The sequence below is a fragment of the Mastigoproctus giganteus genome, chromosome 9 (assembly GCF_048544385.1).
Source record: "Mastigoproctus giganteus isolate SK-2022 chromosome 9, ASM4854438v1, whole genome shotgun sequence".
NCBI lineage: Eukaryota > Metazoa > Arthropoda > Arachnida > Uropygi > Thelyphonidae > Mastigoproctus > Mastigoproctus giganteus.
In genome coordinates, this window is record NC_143583.1 from 20,670,912 (window position 1) to 20,695,707 (window position 24,796).

Sequence of the window (24,796 nt, forward strand, 5' to 3'; positions counted from 1 at the left end):
GCTGACAAACTGAATGGGGATTTTGCATCTACATTTACACATGAGGAATTCTTTAGGGAAGAGGATGCCAAAGGTTTATCAAACTCTAATAGGGAGCTAAATGGTTTTGTAATAATTGAGAGGAAAGTGGAAGAGAAATTGTTGAAGTTAAACATAAGAAAGGCACCTGGGTTGTATGGGACCTATCCAGTTATATTAAGGAAGGCAGCAAAGGAAGTAAGCAAACCTTTAGTTGTAATTATATGAGAGCATCCTTGGATTGAGGGGAGGTCCCACAGATTGGAGATGTGCAAATGTATCCCCAATTCACAAAGGGGAATCAAAGGGCAATACGAGTAATTACAGACCTGTTAGTTTAACTTCTGTTCCAGGGAAAATTAATGGAGTCACTGGTAAAAGAAGTAATACAGGATCATCTAGACAAAGTCACAATTATACTTCAAGTACAGCATAGGTTTGTTAAGGGGAAATCTTGTTTGACCAATCTGAATGGTTACTACAACGTGGTCACAAAGGAACTGTATGCAAAAAATAATTGTGATATTTTATATCCTTGGATTTCAGAAAAGCTGAAATCCACACTGTTGCACATAAAAGACTGCTGTTGTTTGTTTGTTATTTGGATTTTAGGAGCATTAGCAACAAAGGCCATATTGCTCCGGGATATGCGGTGGTCATTCCCTGATCTTTCCGCATCCTCCGTATTTGGTGGTGACGGGCTCGAACCCCGGTCTAATCAAGAAGCATGTGCTACGCACTGCTGCTCCTTCCCACCTAGCTACGGAGGCACCCTAAAAGACTGCTGTACAAGTTCGAGCAGTGTGACATTAAGGGCAATTTGCTGCTATGGATAAAGGTATGGTTGAGTAGGAGAAGACTCACTAAATCAAATGTCTTACACAGGTCAATCCGACACTCTCCCAAATTCAGTCTTTTTAAAGTGGACTGGAATTTGGAGATCCAATCTTTTTAAAACCTCACTTGATCACTTCAAGGCCTCTTAAAGATCACTTAAAAAAGGGAAGTGAAAACTGTATAGTATGCAGTAACGCTGCTCAGCAATTCTTTGCAAATTTTAGTTCATTCAACCGTACAATATGCAGCTAAAAGCAACTTTCTATTGTGCATTCCTAAAGAAAAATTTTATAAACAATACTTCACAAACCTCAGTTAATTAGAATTTTTCTAATAAGTAGTAAAAACAAAATTGGAGAAGGGGCATAAATATAAACTACTAGGGAAAACTATTACAGCCACTCCCTGGCTTACATAATACTCAACTTATGGAAATTTGACTTTACGCAAGTTTTTGCCGGCTGGTGCAAACTTAAAATTGCGGAAATATATTTTGCATTCTGCAGGAATAAATGGAGGTATTGTGAAAATATTGTAATGTGAATCCAATAACGCCTTTTTTTTTGGTAATTCGTTCCAAGACCTCGGAAGTTGAAATTTTCGCTTTATAACTAAGCTGTTTATCTCTCTAAAAGGTCATTTTTATAATGGAAATTGCACTACACTTTCATCGTTATCATATTATCTTATATGTTCCATTATAAGAATCAATTTTGAATACCTTTGTGATATTTTTCTAACACTACCAGGTCACTACCATAAAACAATAAAAACAATTTGCACTTTCCAGTTTATTGGGCTTTTCTGTTAGCGCAATCTATTATAAACAGGTAGTAAATTCGACCTTACCGCATTTGCGGTAATACCGATAACTGGAATTGTGTGGGTTTTTACGTTACAGTATTATGGCGAAATGAGTTCCCCTTCACTGAAATCTTCAATCATATAAAAAACATAAATAAATTTTCAGAATCTTCTCTTCATTCCTATTTACTTATTACAATGGTGAAGGGAAAGGGATCAACGGAAAGTGCAAGTAATGGCAGTGCTAGGAAATGAAACAAAATTGATTTAGAAATGAAGATAATTAATTAAGAAGTATGAAACAGGACAAAGTTTGTCATCTATTGTACGGAATTAGGTCTAGCTGCTTTAACAGTGAATACTATTTTAAGGGACAGTGCGTGTATAAAAGAACATGTTAAAGGATCAATGCATTTAAGATCAACAGTGATCACAAAACAGTGTTCAGGTTCTATATCGAAGATGGAAAAGCTATTAATAACATGGATGGAAAATCAGATTCAGAAGCAAGTGTCTCTGAGTCCAATGGCCATTCAAGCAAAAGCAAGAAGTATTTATGAAGATATTAAGGATAAATACGGCGAACCCCAAGCCAAGTTCACTGCAAGCAACGCGTGGTTTAATAGGTTCAAGCATCCCGCTGGTTTCTAAAACATTAAAGTATGCAGAGAAGTTGCCAGTGCCGATTCTGCAGCTGCAGAGAAATTGTGATGTGTTGGAAAAAAACCCCTTTTAAATCTCCACAGCCCTCAACTTCCGCAGCAGCCTGCTTATCACTTGGGGAGTTAATTCTAGCAACAATGCTCGAAAGGTAAAACTTGCTGACGTTATGTCTGTTTCCTCTCTCTGTTTGTAATTTTATAATTTTGAAATTTTTATAATTTTGTACCCTTTTGTAATTTTTCATGCACATGAGATAAAAAAACTGAATAAATAATTCTATTTACATGTTCATCGAACATTTTTTTGCTTCAATCAAATACAGTTGTACCTTGGATTGCGAGGAACTTGGCCTGCGAGTGCTTTGCATGAGGAGCAAAAATTTTTAATAAATTTTAACTTGATAAGCGAGCGAGGTCTTACAATATTAGTACAGTATTACCTATACATTTTGTCTGCCGAGTGTCACGTGATCACAAGCCGCTCAGGATTGTGGGTAATCGTCTCGCATGTTCGGTCTCAGTCGGCATACTTCATTCGTATAATCAACATTCGTGCTAGCATTGTGATCACGTGTATGTGCGTAAAGCATTTTTTTTTATTTTGTGTCCAAATGCAGTGACTGTTCTTTATTAACTGTACTATGACAATGGCCCCAATGAAGAAAAGGGTTGAAAGGGAAGGCTGTAAGAAGAAGGAGATGATTACGGTAGAAGTTAGGAAGGAAATGATCAGGAAGCACGAACAAGGTATGCAAGTGGCCACCATCGCAAGATTTTATAAGAAGTGTACGTCAACGATTTGCACAGTATTAAAGAAGAACTAAGGGGGCTAGATGTAGCAAAAGGAATGACGAGAGTATCAAAGCAACAGCCACGTATTCTGGAAGATGTAGAAAAGTTGCGTTTGGTGTAGATAAACAAGAAGCAACTAGCAAATGATACTGTGACCGAGAACTTGATCTATGAAAAGGGAAAGGCCTTGTACGCCGACCTCGTAAGTAAACTGCGAGGTATGTCTACAGAAAATGAAGAAGGCTGCAAGGTGAGCAGGGGATGGTTTGATAACTTTAAGAGGAGAAGTGACATCCATAGTGTTGTGAGGCCTGGAGAGGCTGCGAGTTCGGGCGCTAAGGCAGCTGAGGCATTCGTTGCCAAGTTTCAAAAGCTCGTGGTTTCCGAGTGTTATCTGCCGCAGCAAGTTTTTAATTTTGTGATGAGATGGGGCTTTTGGAAAAAGATGCCAAAGAGGACCTATATTACAGCAGAAGAGAATGCAATGCTCGATCACAAGCCCATGAAAAACCATCTCACCCTCTTGCTGTGTGCTAATGCAAGCGGTGATTTCAAAGTCAAGCCCCTGCTCATGTATCATTCTGAGAATCCACGAGCCTTCAAGAAATGCAAGGTGCAGAAGAGCCAGTTAAACGTTATGTGGAGGTCCAACAGCAAGGCTTGGGTCACTCGTATCTTGTTCGTTGAGTGGATCAATGAGGTCTTCAGTCCTGCAGTGAAGAAATACCTTTTAGAAAAAAAACTGCCCCTCAAAATCTTGCTGTTTATGGATAATGCTCCTGCTCATCCAGGCTTTGAGGAAGACTTACTGGAAGAATTTGAGTTCATTAAGGTCAAGTTCCTTCCTCCCAAAACTACTCCATTACTCCAGCCCATGGATCAGCAGGTCATTTCGAACTTTAAAAAGCTTTACGTCAAGGCACTATTTCAGCGATGCTTCGAGGTGACCGAAGGAACTAACCTTACCCTCAAGGAGAGTTTTGGAAAAATCATTTCCACGTTGTAAACTGCCTCAAGATCATCGATAAAGCCTGGGATGGGGTCACCAAGAGAACCCTCAATTCTGCTTGGAGAAAACTGTGGTCTGATTGTGTAGAGGGGTTTGCTCATGAACAGGAGCTGCCAGTTGTCGATGAAATTGTGTCCTTGGGGAAGACCATGGGACTGGAGATGAATAAGGACAACATTCAAGAGCTAGTGGAGGAACATGGCCAGGAGTTTACCACCAATGAACTGATGGATCTGCATTGCGAGCAACAGCAAGAGGTTATGGAGGAGATCTCGTCTGAGGTGGGGGAGGAAAAAAACGGAGACATCCCTCTCTTCAAATGAGATTAGGGAGGTGTGTAAAATGTGGGAAACAGTGCAAAATTTTGTAGAAAAGCACCACCTGAGTAAGGCTGTGGCAGTGCGAGTGATGAATCTGTTTAACGACAATGCAATGTCATATTTCTGTGAAATCCTCAAAAGGAGGCAAAAGCAAGTGTCATTAGATAGGTTCCTTGTTAAAGTTGTGCAAAAGAAAAAGAGTCAACAGATAGCAGTGATTCTGTTAGTGACAGTGAAAGTCGTCCTACCCAATAATTAATAAATTCGATTGCTTTATGTATATTAAATTTAAATATTTAAAATATAAAAAAGGTATATAAGTATTTTGTGTTAATCATTTTTATATGACTATTTTTGAGTTTTGGAACAAATCATCTGGGTTTCCATTATTTCTTATGGGCAAATTTGCTTTGATATACAAGTGCTTTGGATTACAAGGACGTTTCCGGAACGAATTATGCTTGCAAACCAAGGTACCACTGTATATGAGTTAACCATTTAGAGAAATTCCGACTTACGTAGAGTTCCACGGAACGCAACCCTTATGTAATTCAGGGAGTGGCTGTACACTGTTCAAAGTTTATATTTGGTCAGTGTGTTACCAACCAATGTATAAACTGCTTTCCTTGGTGATTTAAGTTCCCGGTCTGGTAAAATCCAGATTGGTATATCATGTAAGAAGCTGCTGGATCAGTACCTTCTAGCAACAGGAAGGATAAAAGTTTTGATGATGCGGCAAAAGCCTGGCTCCCTTGCAGCTTTTGGCTGTTACTAATATTACATTCCAAGGTATTTGCCTCGTTACACCTTATGATATTTATGATATATTATTTTAGTCGTTTTTAAAATGCACTAGGAATCCACTTCACTGATAATCAAGAAAAACAAAACAAATACACATAATAAAAAATAAATGAAACCTAATAAATTAAATAAAACAATTTAAAAATTAAGTATGTCCTGAACTTTTGTCCTCTCTGTTTCATATTTTGCACATCCAGCAACTATCCTTCATTTAATTTAGAGAATGGTTGAATGATAGATTTGCAAAAATTTGCTTTCAGCCAGAGTAACTGATTGTCAAAATAATTACTTCAGTCTCATATTTGGAAGTGGGTAATCTGAATAAATTTAAGAAGGATCAGATGTTATGAATAGGTTTTTTTTTTGGAGTGATGCTGTATAAGCTTACTTCCTCTCATCATTTGCCATTACTAATACTAAGACACACACAGTCTTTGTATACATACGCAGATATATTAAAATACAGTACATTTAAAACCTTACCTTAAATTTCATGGAACTAAGTTGAAAAAGCAAATTGCCCATTGCCTCTCTAATTATTGCCCATGTGATCTGATTCTCAGATTGAGATGTGGTAGACACTGCATGAGTTGCAAGATCATAAAATGTAATCATATTCTTTAGCATGCCAACACTCTTGTAAAATGGGCAGAAACGATCATATGGGGTATATCCATTCTGCTGCAAAAAGTCTTCTTTTATCAATTTTGCCACTTCAAGAGTAATTTTATCAGTTTCAGCTAAGGATGCCTGAAAGGGAAAAAAAAAATTGAATAGTTTAAAAAAGAAAGTTTATGTAATTTTAAAATAATAATAAGTAAAGAAATGGGCACAAAGCTGTGCTAACATTACTACTTTTATTAGCATAGGCATATAATGCAAAAGAGCAAGCTTATACATGTTCAAAAATATAATGAATGTTAGAACAGAATGAGGAGACAAACTGGCTTATTGGCTTGGAGGATTATACAAGGTTTATTGTATTTACCAAGGCTTATTGGCTTGGAGGATTGAGTCTATCACAGTGTTAAATACAAGCAAAAATAGTTCATGATTTTAGAATAGAAATTGATATTCACTGCTCTTGAATTTTGCTAATATTTTGGTTTGGAACATTTGGAATATACATAAGAATATACAAAAGAATTTAGAAGCATAACTCAGGCATCTTGATAATAAAGGGCCTCTTCACACAAGTGAGGAGAGGGGCCTTGGAAACTATAAAGGCCAATAATGCAATAAATCAAGTCAATCAAGAAATACCCAAATGAAATTACAATAAAATTAAGATAATAAATATGTAATGATGCAGACAACACAAGAAAAGGATGGTCTCGAATTGTGTTAACCTGGCAGAACTACAAATAGTGCTCTGCATAAAACATGTTTCCAAAGCAGACCCTATAAATCAATTCTATTAGATTATTTAAAAATAGTTTGAAACTGATGGCACTGCTAATATATTTAACAGCGAAAGCTAGATAAAAATCTGCACATTGAATAGAATATAACAGAGATATTACCTTTCTTTTTTTAAATGAAAAGTGAAAAGAACTGATTCAAAGAAAAATTATCCCAAATCCTCAATTAACAGAGTGATTATGAAATAATTTGTTTAGAAAATCCTTCAGACACAGAACTCCAATGTGGCAATAACATGAAACTGATGCATAGGACAAGAGAAACTCTTTTACCATATACAGTGGCAGACAAAAAAAACTGCATCACTTGCGAATTTTGCAAATACTGTAATACCTTGTATAACACAGTTAATTGGTTCCAAGGAAGTATAATCGCTAATCAATACATTATTCCATAGAATTGATTGTTTTTTTTGTTTTTTTTTGCCAAACATACACCTTGCCGGCCTTTAATTACACTGTAATGCCTTACTGGCAATCAATTATTTATTATTTGGTACCAAAAAATTAAAAACATGTATTTTAGAAATATTTATTACTGAAAGCCAGAAAAAAATTTTGGCTAAGGTAGAGAAAGCCTACATGAAAAGTATGCAAAAGTTCGATGAAATTTACTGGTAAAAGTACTTTTCTGTAACAGCATTTGTACTGCTGCTCGCTCGGTAAACAGATGGTTGGTGTTATCGGTCTGGAGTAAAAGTTGAATTCCATGGGAGCCAGAAACCCTCCCAAAGCGGAGGGGAGGTAACCTCACCTTTTTTCTTTAGAATCACTAATTGAATTAACTAATTGAATCACAAACAGAGTAATATCGAAAGTTCTGGCTTCGTAAAAAATGTTCGTAGCATAGTTTCACCAGTAAACTTTTTCAAAGTTTGTAGTGCTTCTTGTGGAGGCTTCCTTTGCCTTTTTTTTTTTTTTTTTCTTTAATAAACAATTTATCCACTAGTCCACCAGTGCTTCTAAAGAAAAAAGGTCAAGTGACCCCCTCAACTTTGGGAGGGGTTCAAGCTCCCATGGGATTTAAATTCTACTCCTGACTGATAACACCCACTGTATGTTTACAAAGCAAGCTACAATACAAATGCCAATACAGCAAAGTACTTTTACTGGTAAATTTATTGAACTTTTGCGTGCTTTTTGCGTGGGCTTTCTTTACCTTCGCCACTATTTTTTATTGTTTTCAAAAAAAATTCAACGATGAAGTTTGTACACAATTTTATTCTGTTTCTCACTATGCATGTCTCTATAACTGCATTTTCTATAGCATGTCGAACTCTAGAGCTTCGATTCGATGTTATTCGGTTCGATTCGTTCGATGTTAGGATCACGATTCATAAGAAAATGAGAAATATCTTCAACCTTCCTGAGCAATATCAAAAGATCATTTAATGAAAACTCCCTTGTAGACACCTGGACATCTTCATAATTTTTTTTCTTCATCTTCGTATGCTCGCCAGTCCTCAACTTGCAGATGAGTTTCATCATCAAGCACTTATGAATATGATTCCACGTATTGGCGTATATCTGTGGCATTTAAATTCTCAAATTCTAGATCATTTCCAAGCTGAGTGACGTTTTTAGAAATGTCATTAATTTGTGTTTCAAATTCTGTAGAATTTTTAGCATATTGTGGTAAAACAGTGCCATACATACAAACTGCATATTTCTGCCGTTACTTCAAGCCATGAAACACCAATATTTTCAATACTTAGTTAATTAATAGAGCTTCTTAAAGTACCGTTATTTTAAAATTTGACTTAGAGAATAATAGCAAAGCTTAACTGATCAGTTAAGCTTTGCTATTATTCTCTTTAAGTCATTTTTGATACTGTAATTCTTCCAAAATTCTGTCAAGGTTATTGCACCATTTCCTGTCATAGCCCTTATAACTTTAGAAAAGGTTCATCTCAAATAATAGGCCTTAAATGCAGCAATGACACTTTTTTTCTTTTTTTTTTTTTTATGAAAACCCAAACACGAGAGGGAGAGGTATTAGAACCTATAGTACTTAGCACCGTGCTTGGGTTGGAGGTTGACAAGATGAAAGAAGATATTTGTTGACATTGGACATGAACTTCTGTAGATTGCAATTTTCAGGAAATACGTATGAAGAAAGTTTGTTCCAGAAAACGGCAGTTGAATGAATAAATAAGGAAGATGAAAAGTTGGTTCTGTGGGTTTGAAGTTGGACAGTAAATGGATGTTGGCTGGTGGCGGCACGTGTTCGGACTGTTTTGAAAGAGAGAGCGGGAATTATAGAAGCCAATTCAGAAGAACAGTGCCCATGAAAGTATCTGTAGAAGAGGCATGCAGCAGAAACAGTACGTCTATGAGACAGCAAGTGGAGAGACTGTTAGAGATGAATCATTAATTAGCCTAACTGCCCTCTTCTGAATGGAATCAAGAAGCCTGAGAGAGGTTTTGGGGACATCACCCCAGATGTGGGAACAATATTCCAAGGCACGGCACATTTGCGATTTATACAGAGTCAGCAGCTGTTTGGAAGAAAAGTAACGCCGAGAACGAAACAGAAAACCAAATTTTTTTAGATGCAGAGGAAGCAATATTTGTAATGTGCTTGTGCCAAGAGAGATTAGAAGTCAGGGTAATCCCCAAAAGAGATATATCGTTTTGCCTAGAAATCGGAGTGTCACTAAAGATAAGCATAGGACCAGAAGGCCGACCGGGCTAGCCCGGTGGGTAAAGTGCCTGCCTGGCAACCGAAAGGTCGCGGGTTCGATTCCTGCCTCGGGCTTGGATCAAAGTACCGCAAAAACCTTGGGAAGTACATTATGGCCACAGAAGCCTATGCGACAACAACCACCAAAAAAAAAAAAAAAAAGGACCAGAAGAATCCTTTTTGCGAGATATAAGACAAGACTGGACCTTTAGAAGGGTTGAAATCAACTAAGTTGTCTTTGCCCAACTGGAGAATTACCTGAAGACGGCATTTAAGGAATTGGTAGCAGATTTTCGAGAGGTTGAAGCTGCTTGAGAAGGGCAAGGTTTCGCAAAACGGAAAGTAGAATGCAATGTGCTATCATCGGCAAAACTATGGAGAGGATTTCCGGTCAATGGAAGAAGGTCATTAATATACAAGAGGAAAAGAGTGGGGGAAAGAACTGAACATTGGGGGACACCAGCATTAGTGGAAAAGTTAGAAGACAGCCATCTCCCATCACCCTCAGTGAGCGATCTGAGAGAAAACTGGATAACCAATTACTAAAAACAGTTGGCAAACCATAAGATGGAAGCTTGTTTAGAAGACCTTTATGCCAAACACGATCGAAAGCCTTTGAGATGTCAAGAGCAACTACTTGTGTTTCACCAAACATTTCCATTGAATTAGTCCATGAATGGGTAACATAAGCAGAACATCACCAGCGGATTGACAGTGACGGAATCCATACTGGTGATAGTTGATCACACGGAAGGTTTCAAGGTAGTTTAAGAGTTGATGGTTAATTGATTTCTCCATTACTTTAGAAAGAGTAGAAGTAATTGCAATGGGATGATAAGTGGATGGGAGGGATTTGTCACCCTTTTTAGGAACTGGCTGGATATGAGCAAATTTCCAAGCAGAGGAAAAACACCTTTCGAATAAGAAAGTGAAAAAATGCGGTAAAGAACAGGAGTAAGTTCAGAAGCATAGGTTTTGAGAACAATTGGAGAAATACCATCAGGACCTGGAGCTTTCTTAGCATCAAGATTAGTCAAAATCCTTCTCACATCCTTTTGACGGAAGACCACAGGTGTTGGGAATGGAGTGTGTTGGGAACGGTGGGAGGTATTTTACCAAGATCATTAATACATGAGTTGGAAGAAAAATGGGATGCTAGTAGGTCAGCTTTATCCTTGGCTGAAGTGACAACAGAACCAGATGGTTTGGACAGAGGTGGGAGCAGAGATGGGCAAAAGTTGCGGCCAATAGCTTTGGCAATACACCACAATGCTCGGCTACCATTAGGGCAAGAAGCAAGTTTTCTACTCTTAGCCTGTTCAAACTCTAGTTTGGACTGATTAATAACTGCTTTACAATTGTTGCGAACTTTGGTGTAGGCAGAAAACGAAACTGGAGAATCAGAAACAAGCCAATTACGATATGCAACATTCTTCTCTTGAACAGCCTTAGCACATTTACTGGAAAACCAAGGTTTAGATAAAGGATGAGATTTTAAAGTGGAGTGTGGAATAAAGGATTCCATTCCTGCAAGAATAATTTCACTTACACGATCTGAGCAAACGCTGACATCAGAAGTTTTGAAAGAGTAATCCGGGCAAGGAAAAGAAGTCTTGCAGGTCATCCCATTTTGCATTCTTGTAATGCCAAACAACACTAGGTTGGGAACAGCCATGAGATAAAGGCTCCATTGGAGAAGAGACAATCACCAAGTTGTGATCTGAAGTGCCTAAAGGACCTCTCACTTTGACTGTGTACTTAGAAGGGTTGTTTGTGAGAAAAAGATCAAGCATGTTGGCTGTATGATTAGGATTGTCTGGTATTCTTGTAAGGTAAATGAACAATCTGTGCAAGGTCATTAGTAATTGGAAAAGCCTCAGCATCTCGACCAGCTGGATTGGTGTTACTAGAAAACGGAAGCCAGCTGGAGTTGTGAACATTAAAATCACCAAGGAAAATTACCTCACTGTTAGGAAAGTTGGACTGGAGAAAGTCAAGTTGCAAAGAGAGGAAGTCAAAGAGCTCCAAGTGATTAGTGGAGTTGGGAGAACGGTAGAGACAACAGATAAATTTGACACAATGAGGTAGAGAGATTTTAAGCCAGAGAAGATCAGAGAGGAGATTACAAGCTGCCAAATCTCTGAAAGGGAATATCAGAATGGACATATGCACAAATACCACCTTTGAGGCGAAAGGAATCATACAGCAAATAATTTGGGAATCTGAGATGAGCAGTAGTTGAATCAACCGATAACTGAGATTCTGTCAGAAAAAGTACATGGGGTTTGGCAGACTGCAAGTGGAAATGGACATCGTTGAGATTAGAACTGAAACCACGTATATTTGTGAAATGAATTAGGAAGTCCTTGGGAGGTTTAGATCTTTTCGCAGATAAGCTTGCTCTATTATTTTGACAATTCATGGTGTATTCAATAGTAAGAAAAAGTGGGTGGGACATGCTGTATGAAGTAATGAAATTTTTGGATATGGCGTACACATGGTAAGAATATACCCAGATCCTTGACATAACGTGGCCTCAACAATGCTCCCCACATACACACTACTTGGACGCCCTCCAGTCACTAACTGGCAGAGTAAAGGTAGCAAGATTATACACTAGCTGATCTGGAAGCCTCCTAGAGAGTTACCAATAGGTTTGGTCCGGTGTACTAACTAGCGGCTGGCCTGCGAACACCGTTTTAGAGCTGTACCCTCGAAATGTAAGGAATATTGGATCTCACCACGATGTTCATCATAACCTCAAAAGTCATCAATCATACTGCATGATGAAAGAGATAGGGAAGGGTTGACTGGAACCTAGCTCTAGAGACTAAACATGGGTTCCACCACTTCAAGCCTCCAATAAGCAAAGTGATGGTATTTCACCAGTTGATGAGAGTCATCTACCACCTAGTACTGCCTGGGAACATAGAGGGGCGGCGCTCCTCCATGTGCAGGGCTCCTCGACCCCTGCTTACGTTGGTTCACACCTGGGTGGTTCCCCACCATGTACTTGTGCATGGTTTGTTTGTTTTGTTTGGTTTTTAGGAGCATTAGCAACTAAGGCCATAGTTTCTCCGGGATATGCGGTGGTCATTCCTTGACCTTTCCACATCCTCCATATTTGGTGGTGACGGGCTCGAACTTCGGTCTAATCAAGAAGCGTGTACTACGCACTGCTGCTCCTTCCCACCTGGCTACGGGGACGCCACTTGTGCATGAAAGTTATACCCAGGATTACCAACAGTCCCACCATCGTGAAGGTGCAAGCAGAGGATTTGGCTGTCACAGACCATCCGGACTTCGCCGAAATTGGGTCCACTTGACTTGAGTGTCACCCGAATGTCAGTTCCATCAGTGTTTTAGACTCCCGGGTAGCAAGTACAGCTTGTCTGGCATATCTGAGAGAATGTCTGCGACAACCTCACGGAATATCAGTTCCATCAGCATTTTAGACTCCCAGATAGCAAGCACAGCTGGCATACCTGAGAAAGAATGTCAGCGACAGCCTCAAGGACCTTTTTCTGTGTGTGTGTATATATATATATATATATATATATATTATGTGAGGTAAAAGTTAAGCAAAAGTAATAAAAATAAATAAGGCTATGTAGCTATCAGCGCCTGTGCCACCATCTATTCTTTTCCTTTCTATTATATAAGCTGGTTAAAAAGCTTGCATTATGTCAGTGGTGTGGCTCTGATCAAGAGTGTTCTCTGTTCTATAGTTTATTTTTCGCTGCATAAGGACCACCGCCATGCAAATCCTCTGCATTGGTTGATCTATCGGAGAATGGAAGGGTGGTTTGGTTCTTCGATATTTCTGCCTTTGCGATGATTTGTATGACGATTGAAATGCAGCGATTCCATGACCATTATTGGCCTCGTGGTCCTCTGTCGATATGGGGCATGATGGTCAGTCTATCATTTTGATATTTTAGTTTTTTGGTAGTTTCTTTAACCCTTTTTGGTGATATTTCACGTTTTTTGGAACTGGTACCTTCGAGGGGGGTACCGCTAAATTATTTATAATTGGCATTATTTCAAATTTACATTTTTTATTAATTGGGTTTAATGACTTAATTGACTAAATTTTAAAGGGGATTATCGACTACCTATTATCTCTACTTTCCCTTCCCTGTTTGTTTATTTTATATTATTTTGCGTTTCGTTTCGCTCTGCATTATTGCCGTACTACTGGCTGATGTTTTTATATTTTTTAAATATCATATTTATTTTAATTATCACACACACACACACACACACACAGAGAGAGAGAGAGAGAGAGAGAGAGAGAGAGAGAGAGAGAGAGAGAGGTGAACATTTTCTGGCGGGTGTGGAAGTGCTGCTAGGCATCTCCCCAGAACTCTGTGTGTGCGTGTACACACACAGAGAGAGAGAGAGAGAGAGAGAGAGAGAGAGAGAGAGAGAGAGAGAGAGAGAGAGAGAGAGAGAGAGAGAGAGAGAGAGAGAGAGAATTGGATCTATCATGCAGAAAACTGAGTAGGGGTGGCACAAAATAAAATAAATTACTTAAGGGTGCCATTATTAAAAAAAAATTGGTCAAAAACTATTGCACCAATGATATCTTGGTTTGTGTTATTTATCTTTGAACAAATTCCACTGAAAAGTTTAGAGAAATTCAAGCAGTTTCTCCAGACATTTCTAAGGCTTTTGATAATGTTTTACACAAATCTTCTACAAGTTCCATCTTATGATCTGCCTTCTGATTTTTTGCAACTGGGCAGCCAATTTCCCCTGACTACCCACTGCATACCATATGACTATGTCTTTTAAAGAAATGATGAAGGTACAGAAATGATGAAGGAAACAACAACGGAAACAAAACGGTATAGACGGACTTTATTCAAAAATGGCAACATATCACTGGCTGCCATGATGGATGCATCACTGCCGAAGATGGAACAAAGGGAAGAGGTGGTCCTCAGTAGGAGATATGGTCACCCATGCAGGCTTGCACTGCCTGTCCATACTCAGAACAATGTCGTTGATAAGTTCTTGCGGTAACATCGTCCATTCCTCTGTCAGTGCCATCTTCAACTGGTGAACATTTTCTGGTGGGCGTGGACGTGCTGCTAGGCGTCTCCCCAGAGTGTCCCATATGTGTTTGATGGGATTTAGATTGGAAAAATGGACAGGCCAATCCATATGAACAATGTCCTCACTTTCTAAAAGCATATCAACAGCTGCAGTGCGATGGGGTGTGGCATTATCATCCATAAATGCGAACTCAGGGCCAATGGCACCTCGGAACAGACACACATGGGGAAGGATTACCTCAGTACAGTAGCGTGCACCGGTTAGAATACCGCCTTCCAGTATCTGGAGTTGTGTACATCCATCCAAGATAATGCCTCCCCAGATGAGAACACCTCTACCACCACATCAATGAGACTGAATCTACTCTCATTAGTAAAGAGTACCTTAAGTAAAGATTTTGTGGTTGTAACCTTTAGAAGTAGTGTAGGTCCTTAAGTTTTGCCCATCATTGTATTAATGACCTTCTTCCATTAACTGGAAATCTTGTCCATAGTTCTGCCGATGATGGCATACTACATTTCACTTTGCCATACCCTGTCCTACACAAACAGTTACATCCACTTGAATATTCACCACTAATTTATTAAATGCTGATCTCCAGGTTATTCTCAAGTGGGGAGAATAAAACTCAGTTAACTTCAAATCTTCTAAAATCCAGTCCTGTTTCATTTCTTGCAAACAAGATGTGTGCATCTCCCATGCTCATCTTCAAACAACACATTTATAAACAAGATCACATATCTTTACTGGGGATAATCCTGACTTGACTCTCTTGGTATAAGCATACTGAATCAAAAAACTAAGTTCTCTTTCACTCTGTGTTACTTTTCTTCTAAAAGCTCCAGACTCTGTAGAAATTACAAGTTCACCCTACCATGGAATAGTGTGTCCACATCTTGGGTGAAAACAGTATTCCATTGTAGGGATTACTCCTAATCCACGCCCACCCCCCCCCGAGCTGCAAGTCTCTGTCAAAAAGAATCAAAGTAATGTTAAATAAATTAATGATCCCCACTCACAAACTCACTCCATTTGCCATCTCACACCTATTCAGATTTGTCATGTGGTTTCTGCTACATGCCTTTTCTACAGGTTTTCTGAAATATTATTCGCAATTCATCTCTTCCTTCCAAAGCAGCTCAAATACTAAATACTTGCATTACGTATTCAACTCCAAACTAAGTTTTTCCTCCTCCTCAATTAAAAGTATTATGTACAGAAATTGAAGTTCATCATTAACAGCTGTCTTTTTTTTTTCTTCTCAACACTGAGAAAGGTGTTAAAATCTAGTTTCTAACATTTTTCATGTTTGTGGTCAACATAAAAAAAGAATAAAAAAAGGACATTTCACTAATCCATCTCTTATCCCTCAACTATGCATTTAATCAACAGAAGTAATTTTAGAATTTAAAAATCTATGAATTAATTATTAAGTGATATTACAATAACACATGTTGAGTATTTCGAAATATAGATAAAGTTTGATCCTCACCTTACCAACTAATTGCACAATCTCTGAAAGATCTTCTTCCTCTTGGAGTATCTGCAAGCACTGAAAGTTGATGGGAGAAAAAAGAACTGTTACTGGAAAGAACTGAACTCAGCAGAAATACTTTAGAAAATTTAAGATATAAATTTGCAAAATATTGTATAACATAATTTCACAAAATTACTGAAATTAAGTTTAAACAAATTTTAAACAAAAATTTTGACAAGCTCTTCCCAGAAGAATGAAATGATGAACCTAAACCCCTCAGGAAGGTACATCTAGAAGGCAGTCTGGGGAACCCACCAAAACAGACCAAAGTTTAAGAATAAGAATTGCATCCCTGAATGTATGTACACTGAGCACAGAGGACAGACTCATTAAATTATAAGAAGCTCTAGAACAAATCAGTTAGGATATACTTGGACTTTCAGAAATAAGACGAAAGCAAGAGAAAAAAATGGCTCATTGTTCTACCATGCAGATAGCAACAATGGCATACATGGAGTGGGATTCTTGGTCAAAAGCAAATGGAAAAACAACTTGATGAACTCAAGGTCTACTTCATATAGAATCGCAACAATAAAATTAGAACTGAAGAAAGGCAAATACTTGATGTTAATTCAAGTCTATGCACCCTCCACTACTCACAGTGAAGCAGCAGCTGACAAATTTTATGATAACTTAACATCAGCTATAGCCCAAGATAAAAACTCCATGATTATCATAATGGGTGACTTTAATGCTAAAGTAGGATCCAGACAACACAAAGGGATGGAATTAGTCCTCGGAAAATATGGAAGTAAAAAAAGGAATGATAGAGGAGAAAAGCTACTACAATTTGCCTATAGTCAGCAATTTAAAATTGCTAACTCACTATTCAAGAAAGAAGAACAGAGAAGATGGACCTGGGTCTCCCCAGATGGAAAACCAAAAATGAAATAGACTATATAATTCTAAAAGATCAAAAAATGCTGCAGAATTTTGAAGTGATTAATCAGCTTAAATTTAACTCCAACCACAGAATAATTAGAGGAACCTTTAACTATACAATAGTAAAAATAGAAACAAATGGTTTAGACATAAAAGACCCAACATCCAAGACAGCCAAAAAAACCAAGAGAAACATGGAAGACTGCTACACAAATTGGAGCAGTGTGACATTGGAGGCAAATTGCTGCTATGGATAAAGGGGTGGTTGAGGGGGAGAAGACAGAGAGTGGTAATCAATGGACACTGCTCATCGTGGACTAATGTTATTAGTGGAGTCCCTCAGGGCTCAGTGTTGGGTCCATTATTGTTTTCTGTATTTATAAATGATATTGATGATGGTATATCAAGCTTAATGTCCAGGTTTGCAGATGATGCAGGGGTTGGCAGGGTTGTCGAGGACACTACTGACACTATGCTGCTGCAACAGGATCTGGAAAGGTTGAGCAGATGGGCTGAGAGGTGACAAATGAAGTTTAACATTGACAAATGTAAAGTACTACACATGGGAAAAAGCAACCCCAGGGCAACGTATCAACTCTGTGGTACTACACTGACAGTGGTAGAGAATGAAAGGGACTTGGGGGTGATTGTGCAGGCAGATATGAAGTTCTCTGAGCAGAGTAGACGGGCTGCAAGAGTAGCTCATGGAGTATTGTCAATGATATACAGGAATTTTTCCAGCAGGGATAAGGAGGTGATTATTCAATTGTATAAGGCAATGGTCAGGCCACACCTAGAGTACTGTATACAGGTCTGGAGGCCTCATTTCAAGAAGGATGTAGAGCTGCTGGAACGAGTACAGAGAAGGGCAACAAAATTAGTGAATGGAACAAAGGGGTGCTCTTACGAAGAAAGGCTTAAGTTTTGCAAATTACAGTGTCTGGAGACTAGGCACCAGCGAGGTGATCTGATAGAGGTGTATAAAGCCTTGAATGGTTTAAGCATGCTCAATGCTGATGGGATTCTTCCTCTAGCTCAGAAAAATCACCTGAGAGGGCATAAATTCAAATTGAGGAAAGACAGATGTAGGATAGACGTGCGGAAATTTGCCTTTAGCCAGCGGGTGGTTGGTTGGTGGAACAGACTGCCATCCCTTGTGGTGGAGGTTGATAGCCTAAATAAGTTTAAGGCTCAGCTGGACAGGTATTTTGAACGAACAGAGGGGTGAAGTGGAAGGGGTTTTTTTTTTTTTTTTTGGCTGATGCTGCATAAGCTTGCTTTCTTGCATCAAATGCCTCTACTAATGCTAATACAATCTGAGAAATACCTTGTTAGTACACGAGCCAGTTAGTAAAATTGAAACTCAGAAAATTGCAAACAGCTTGAAACTGCAATAAATAAAGCATCCAAACCATTTCAAAAAAGAAACAATAGTAAATAATTCAAGATATCAGACTACACTAGAAATCTGATAAAGTAAAAAAAGTCTCTAAAGAAACATAAGATTTATGTCATCAAAACACAAAATTGAATTGGCTGAACTCAAACTTGTGAAAAGAGAAATAAAAGACCTAAGAGAAGCAAATACTAAACAAATCAAACAAAACAGCCCTAGAAAATAACATTTCTCTGAAGATCTCAAGAAATGGAATCAACAATGGCAAAGCCTGGATCCCATAACTTAAAAATAAATTGGGAAAAATAACAACAAACAGATCTGAAATCTTTAGTAGAGCAACAGAATTCCACACAAGCAACCTAAACGTAAACTTAAGTGAAGATATCCAATTGCAAAATCCTGCAGAGTATAATATTCCAGAATTCATAAGCAGTAAAATAGAACAGGCAATAAGACAAATGAAAAATGGTAAGACACCTGCAGGAGATCAGCTACCAGTTGAACTCTTTACAACTGGATTAAAATTACTCTTACCTGAACTTCTCAAATTTATACTGTCAACAGAGATAATACCAAAGCAATGACTAACATCAGAAAATAATTTTAATTCACAAAAAAGGAGAAAAGTCAGATATAAATAATTACAGACGAATAAGTCTGTAATTATACTTAAGTATAATTAAAATTAAAATATTAATACTTAAGAATAAATTAAAATTAGAATAATACTTAAGTATAAAATATTCATTAGAATCATCCAAAACAGAATCTCCAATCAACTCGATGAGAACTAACTGTATGATCAAGCAGAGCTCAGGAAAAACTTCTCGACCATCGACCATCTATGCACCATTAATCAGGCCATTGAAAAGTGTCAAGAACATAACCTACCACTTTATATGGCTTTCATACCAAAAGGCATTTGACTCAGTTGTACACCAACCTCTTATGATAGCTTTGAAAAAACAAGGAACAGAATACAAGTACAGACTACTCCAAAATATCTACAGCAACAGCAATGCAGCCATCAAGTTAGAGCAAACAGGACCTCCATTCAAAATAGAAAGGGGAGTAAAAAAGGCAACCCAATAGCACCAAAGCTGTTTACTTCAGGCTAGAGATGGCATTCAGAAAACTAGATTGGAGTGATAAACAAGCATCTTAGACAGGAAACTAACCAACACAGATGACATAGATGATATAGCCCTCTTCTCTGAAAGCAGTTCACAATTGGGATGAATGATCAAAGAACTAAACCGCAAAAGTAAAGAAATTGACCTAAACATTAACTATGACAAAACAAAAATAATGACCAACCATGTAGCCTCACCCATCAACATCAGATTCAAAACACTAAACTATGAAGAGCAGTTCAAATATCTAGCCTTCACCAAATAGAATAAACAAAGAAATAGAATCCAGAATCAACAACTCTTGGAGAAGTTACTGGAACGGATTAAAGGAGATTTTCCTATCAGCCTAAAAAGCAAGTTATACAACATAATTGTACAGTCAGATATGAAGTTTTCTCAACAGTGCAGACAGGCTGTCAGAGCAGGTCATGGGATCTTGTCAATGATATACAGAAATTTTGATAGCAAGGATAAGGAGGTGATTATTCCCTTGTATAAGGCAATGGTCAGGCCACACTTTGAGTACTGCGTACATGTCTGAAGGCCTCATTTTAGAAAGGATGTAGGGTTGCTAAAATATGTACAGAGAAGGGCAACAAGACTGATGAGGGGGAAGAAGGGGTGCTCTTACTAAGAAAGGCTTAAGTTCTACAAATTGCAGCATCTGGAGATTGGGCACCTGTGAGGTGATCTGACTGAGGTGTATAAGGCCTTCAATGGTTTGAGCAGGCTCAATGCCAATAGGATTCTTCCTCAGATTACAAACCTGAGGAGTCAAACTCAAATTAAGGAAAGACAGTTGTAGAATAGATATGCGGAAATTTGCCTTTAGCCAGCAGGTAGTTGACTGCTGGAACAAACTTCCATCTGCCGTGGAAGTTGACAGCTCAAATAAATTCAAGGAAGAAGTGGACAAACTTTTGGAGAAAATGAATGGGTGAAATGGGAAATATTTTTTAATTTTTTTGGCTGATGCTGTATAAGCTTGCTTTCTAGCATCATATTCCTCTGCTAATGATAGCACTAGTTTACAAATTTAAGTTAATTCACTGGGGTTTGAATTTCAATAGGTCCTACTGCCGAAAAATGTTGCTGTGATTTCAAATATGACAGATTTTTTTTCTATCACATCCAGATACATCACAATTTAAGAAATAAAAAAAAGTATTGTTTTTTACGAAAGTAAAAGAAAAGTAAATTGCAGCCATTATCAACCCACTGCAGGATGGAAGCCTCCTCAACAATTCATGCTGAGGGAAATGGACCATAATCTGCCACACTGGTCCAGTGCGGGTTGGCAGATCGACCATATTTAGCAGTCAGGGGCTTGAATCTCGGTCTACTCAAAGAGCATGTGCCACTGCACTCCCCCTCCTGACCACTTGGCTACGGAAAGTATATAACTTTATTGTATTTAGTAATGACAAATTGATAGGATTACATTTTCATATATCAAAAAATATGTAAATACTAAAGTATTAATCAAAATTCTGAAACTTTCATTAATCAGAACTTCATCTCTTTGTTTGAAAATAATGTTTAATTGTTTTTCTTTTATGTACAGTGCCAAGGTTTCTCTCTTTTTAAACACCAGCAGTAGTCAGCCATCATGCTTGTATTCCACCTTCCCTGGTACCTCTGCTCCATTTCCTTTATGTCCTGATGGAATCTCTCCCCTTGTTCTTCACTCATCTGTGCAAGATTTTTGGAGAAAAAAATCAAGATGGACATGCAAAAAAGTGAATTTTGATGCTCATATTGCAACCTAAAATGCGAAACTTTGAGCATATTTTGAACAATTTTCTCATAATCTGTGATTTATGATTTCCTAGAAAGTTTTCCATTACACTTTTAAAAGCAATCCAGGCTTCCCTTTCAACGTCAGTCATAGTAGTTTCAAACTGACCGTCTAAAACCAATTTTCTAATTTGGGGACCAATGAAGATACCCTCCTTAAGTTTTGCATCAGATAAACCGGGAAATTTACTGCAAAAGTACTTAAAGCAGTTGCCATCCTTATTCAACACTTTAACAAATTGCTTCATCATGCCTAACTTGATATGCAGTGGAGGTAAAAGTATTTTATTGGCCTCACCAAACCTTCGTGCATAATATTTTTTGACCCGGTGTAAGATTGTGCCTCCGAGGCCATTGCTTCTTTGTCCAATGCAGCACTTTAGATCTGCTATCCCATTCACAAATAAAGCATAGCATGGCATTTTAGTGTGCCCACTCTGTTGCCCCAACAACATACATAACACTTTTAAGTCTCCACATAGTTGCCATTCGTGATCTTGATATTTAATTTTCTCCAGAAGCAACTTTAGACTGTCATAAGTTTCTTTTAAGGGAATTTGGGGAGTACAATGTCTACAGAAAGGATAGACAGGATAGGAAGGGAGGAGGGGTTATGCTATTAGTTAAAAAACACATAAAATCCAAGGAAGTGAAGCCAGTCGACATCGCTGGACAGTGCAGTGTCGAGTCAGTTTGGTGTGACATAAGCATTGGGAGATCAAAATTGAGAGTAGGAGTGTGCTATAGGCCTAATGACTCTGATGAGTATAATAAGAAACTGTTCGGAGAAATAGAGTGGGCCAGTAAATCAGAGAGTCTTATAATGGGGGATTTTAATTTCCCAGATATTGACTGGAATTTGGGGGCTGGTCACTCACACAGTAGCAAGGCTTTTGTGGATTTATTGGATGATTGTTTTCTACATCAGCATGTTCGGGAGGCAACTAGAGGGAGTAATACTCTTGATTTGATTATCAGTAGTGATTCTTCATGCATTAAGAATCTGCAGATAAATGAACCACTTGGTGGCAGTGATCACAGTGTGCTGAAGTGGGAGTTACTCAAAGAGGTAACTACCATTAGGGGTAAAGGGAAGGGGTATTGCTTTCGTAAAGGCGACTACAATGGACTGAGACAGTATTTAAATTCTATACAGTGGGATCAACTGATGATATTGCCAACAGCAAATTCAAAATGGGAAGCATTCAAAGAACTTATCGTGGAAGCTACTAGGCTTTACATACCAACTAAGAAATATTGTTCAAGGTTTAGGCCTAAATGGTTGTCAGATGAACTAATGAGGCATATGGCAGAGAAGAAAAATGCATGGGATACATACAAATTAACACGTGACACGGACGCCTATGATAGATACAAGTTGATATGCAACCAAGTTACAAAGGAGGTTAGGCAGGCGAAGGCAGATTACGAGAAATCCTTGGCAAGGGATGCAAAGAAAAACAGCAAAGAGTTCTTTACTTATGTAAACTCTAGAAGGAAGGGGATGAATCAGATTGGTCCACTTGAGATCGATGGGTCAACTGTTGATGACCCTGCTCGGGTAGCTAACAAACTAAATGAATATTTTGCATCGACATTCACACATGAGGAGTTATTCAGCGAGGGGAATGCCAGAGGTGTATTCAACTCTAGCAGTAAGCTAGAGAATCTTGTAATAACTGAGAGCAAAGTGGAGGAGAAATTGTTGAAGATAAACACAAGAAAGGCACCTGGGGTGGATGGGATCTATCCAGTTATATTAAAGGAGGCAGCAAAGGAGGTAAGCAAACCCTTAGCCATAATTATGAGAGCTTCCTTGGACTCAGGGGAGGTACCCATTGACTGGAGATGTGCAAATGTGACCCCAATTCACAAAGGGGGATCAAAGGCTGACACAAGTAATTATAGACCTGTGAGTTTAACTTCTGTTCCCGGAAAATTAATGGAGGCACTGGTGAAAGAAGCACTGCAGGATCATCTAGACAAGACTTCAGTTATAGCTAGGACACAGCATGGTTTTGTTAAGGGGAAGTCTTGCCTGACCAATTTGATTGGATACTATGATGCAGTCACAAAAGAACTGGATGCAGGGAATAACTTTGATATTATATACTTGGATCTTAGAAAGGCTTTTGATACTGTTGCACATGGAAGACTGCTGCACAAATTGGAGCAGTGTGGCATTGGAGGCAAGTTGCTGCTATGGATAAAGGGGTGGTTGAGGGGGAGAAGACAGAGAGTGGTAATCAATGGACACTGCTCATCGTGGACTAATGTTATTAGTGGAGTCCCTCAGGGTTCAGTATTGGGGCCTTTATTGTTTTCTGTATTTATAAATGATATTGATGATGGTATATCAGGCTTAATGTCCAAGTTTGCAGACGATACGAAGGTTGGCAGGGTTGTCAAGGACACTACTGACACTATGCTGCTGCAACAGGATTTGGAAAGGTTGAGCAGATGGGCTTCGAGGTGGCAAATGAAGTTTAACATTGACAAATGTAAAGTACTACATATGGGAAACAGCAACCCCAGAGCAACGTATCAACTCTGTGGTACTACACTGACAGTGGTAGAGAATGAAAGGGACCTGGGGGTGGTGGTGCAGGCAGATATGAAGTTCTCTGAGCAGAGTAGACGGGCTGCAAGAGTAGCTCATGGAGTATTGTCAATGATATACAGGAATTTTTCCAGCAGGGATAAGGAGGTGATTATTCCCTTGTATAAGGCAATGGTCAGGCCACACCTAGAGTACTGTATACAGGCCTGGAGGCCTCATTTCAGGAAGGATGTAGAGCTGCTGGAACGAGTACAGAGAAGGGCAACTAGATTGGTGAATGGGACAAAGGGGTTCTCTTACGAAGAAAGGCTTAAGTTTTGCAAATTACAGTGTCTGGAAACTAGGCACCAGCGGGGTGATCTGATAGAGGTGTACAAAGCCTTGAATGGTTTGAGCATGCTCAATGCTGATGGGATTCTTCCTCTAGCTCAGAAAAATCACCTGAGAGGGCATAAATTCAAATTGAGGAAAGACAGATGTAGGATAGATGTGCGGAAGTTTGCCTTTAGCCAGCGGGTGGTTGGTGGGTGGAACAGACTTCCATCCCTTGTCGTGGAAGTTGATAGCCTAAATAAGTTTAAGGCTCAGCTGGACAGGTATTTCGAACGAACAGAGGGGTGAAGTGGAAGTGGTTATTTTTATTTATTTATGTTACTTTTTTTTTTTTTTTTTTTTTTTTTTTGGCTGATGCTGCATAAGCTTGCTTTCTTGCATCAAATGCCTCTACTAATGCTAATGCTAAGTAGACTGAATGAGCAACTGGCACAGATGTGTACTTATCTCCATTATACAAGAGAACACCTTTTAAACTAGTCTTAGAAGAGTCTATAAATAGTCTCCAATCACTAGGAACATATGATGGGGCTCCTAAGGCACTTGTTAAACCAGCGATATCAATATACGAGAGGACCTACTTGTGAAAAATACTGTATAAACTCCCTTTCAAGATTTCTGTACCAGGAAAATGATGTACCTGGAGCAAGTAAGTTCTTCACTTGAAATCTGGATCCCAGAATTTCAGCAGCATACTTTGGAAGACCTAAGTCCCTTACTAAATCGTTCAGTTCGACTTGCATG

The 24,796-nt window shown here is 38.6% G+C and overlaps 1 protein-coding gene across 2 annotated transcripts in view; it reads right to left on the reverse strand.

Moving 5' to 3' along the window:
* The window catches only part of LOC150080074 (V-type proton ATPase catalytic subunit A), a 344,703-nt gene that overhangs the window by 170,587 nt on the left and 149,320 nt on the right, over positions 1-24,796 (reverse strand). For both annotated transcript variants that reach the window (XM_090381821.1, XM_090381822.1), the window contains exons 12-13: positions 15,904-15,963; positions 5,730-5,996 (exon numbers count right to left, since the gene is read on the reverse strand). In XM_090381821.1, coding sequence (XP_090237947.1) covers positions 5,730-5,996; positions 15,904-15,963 — 327 coding nt within the window. The remainder of the gene's footprint in view (positions 1-5,729; positions 5,997-15,903; positions 15,964-24,796) is intronic.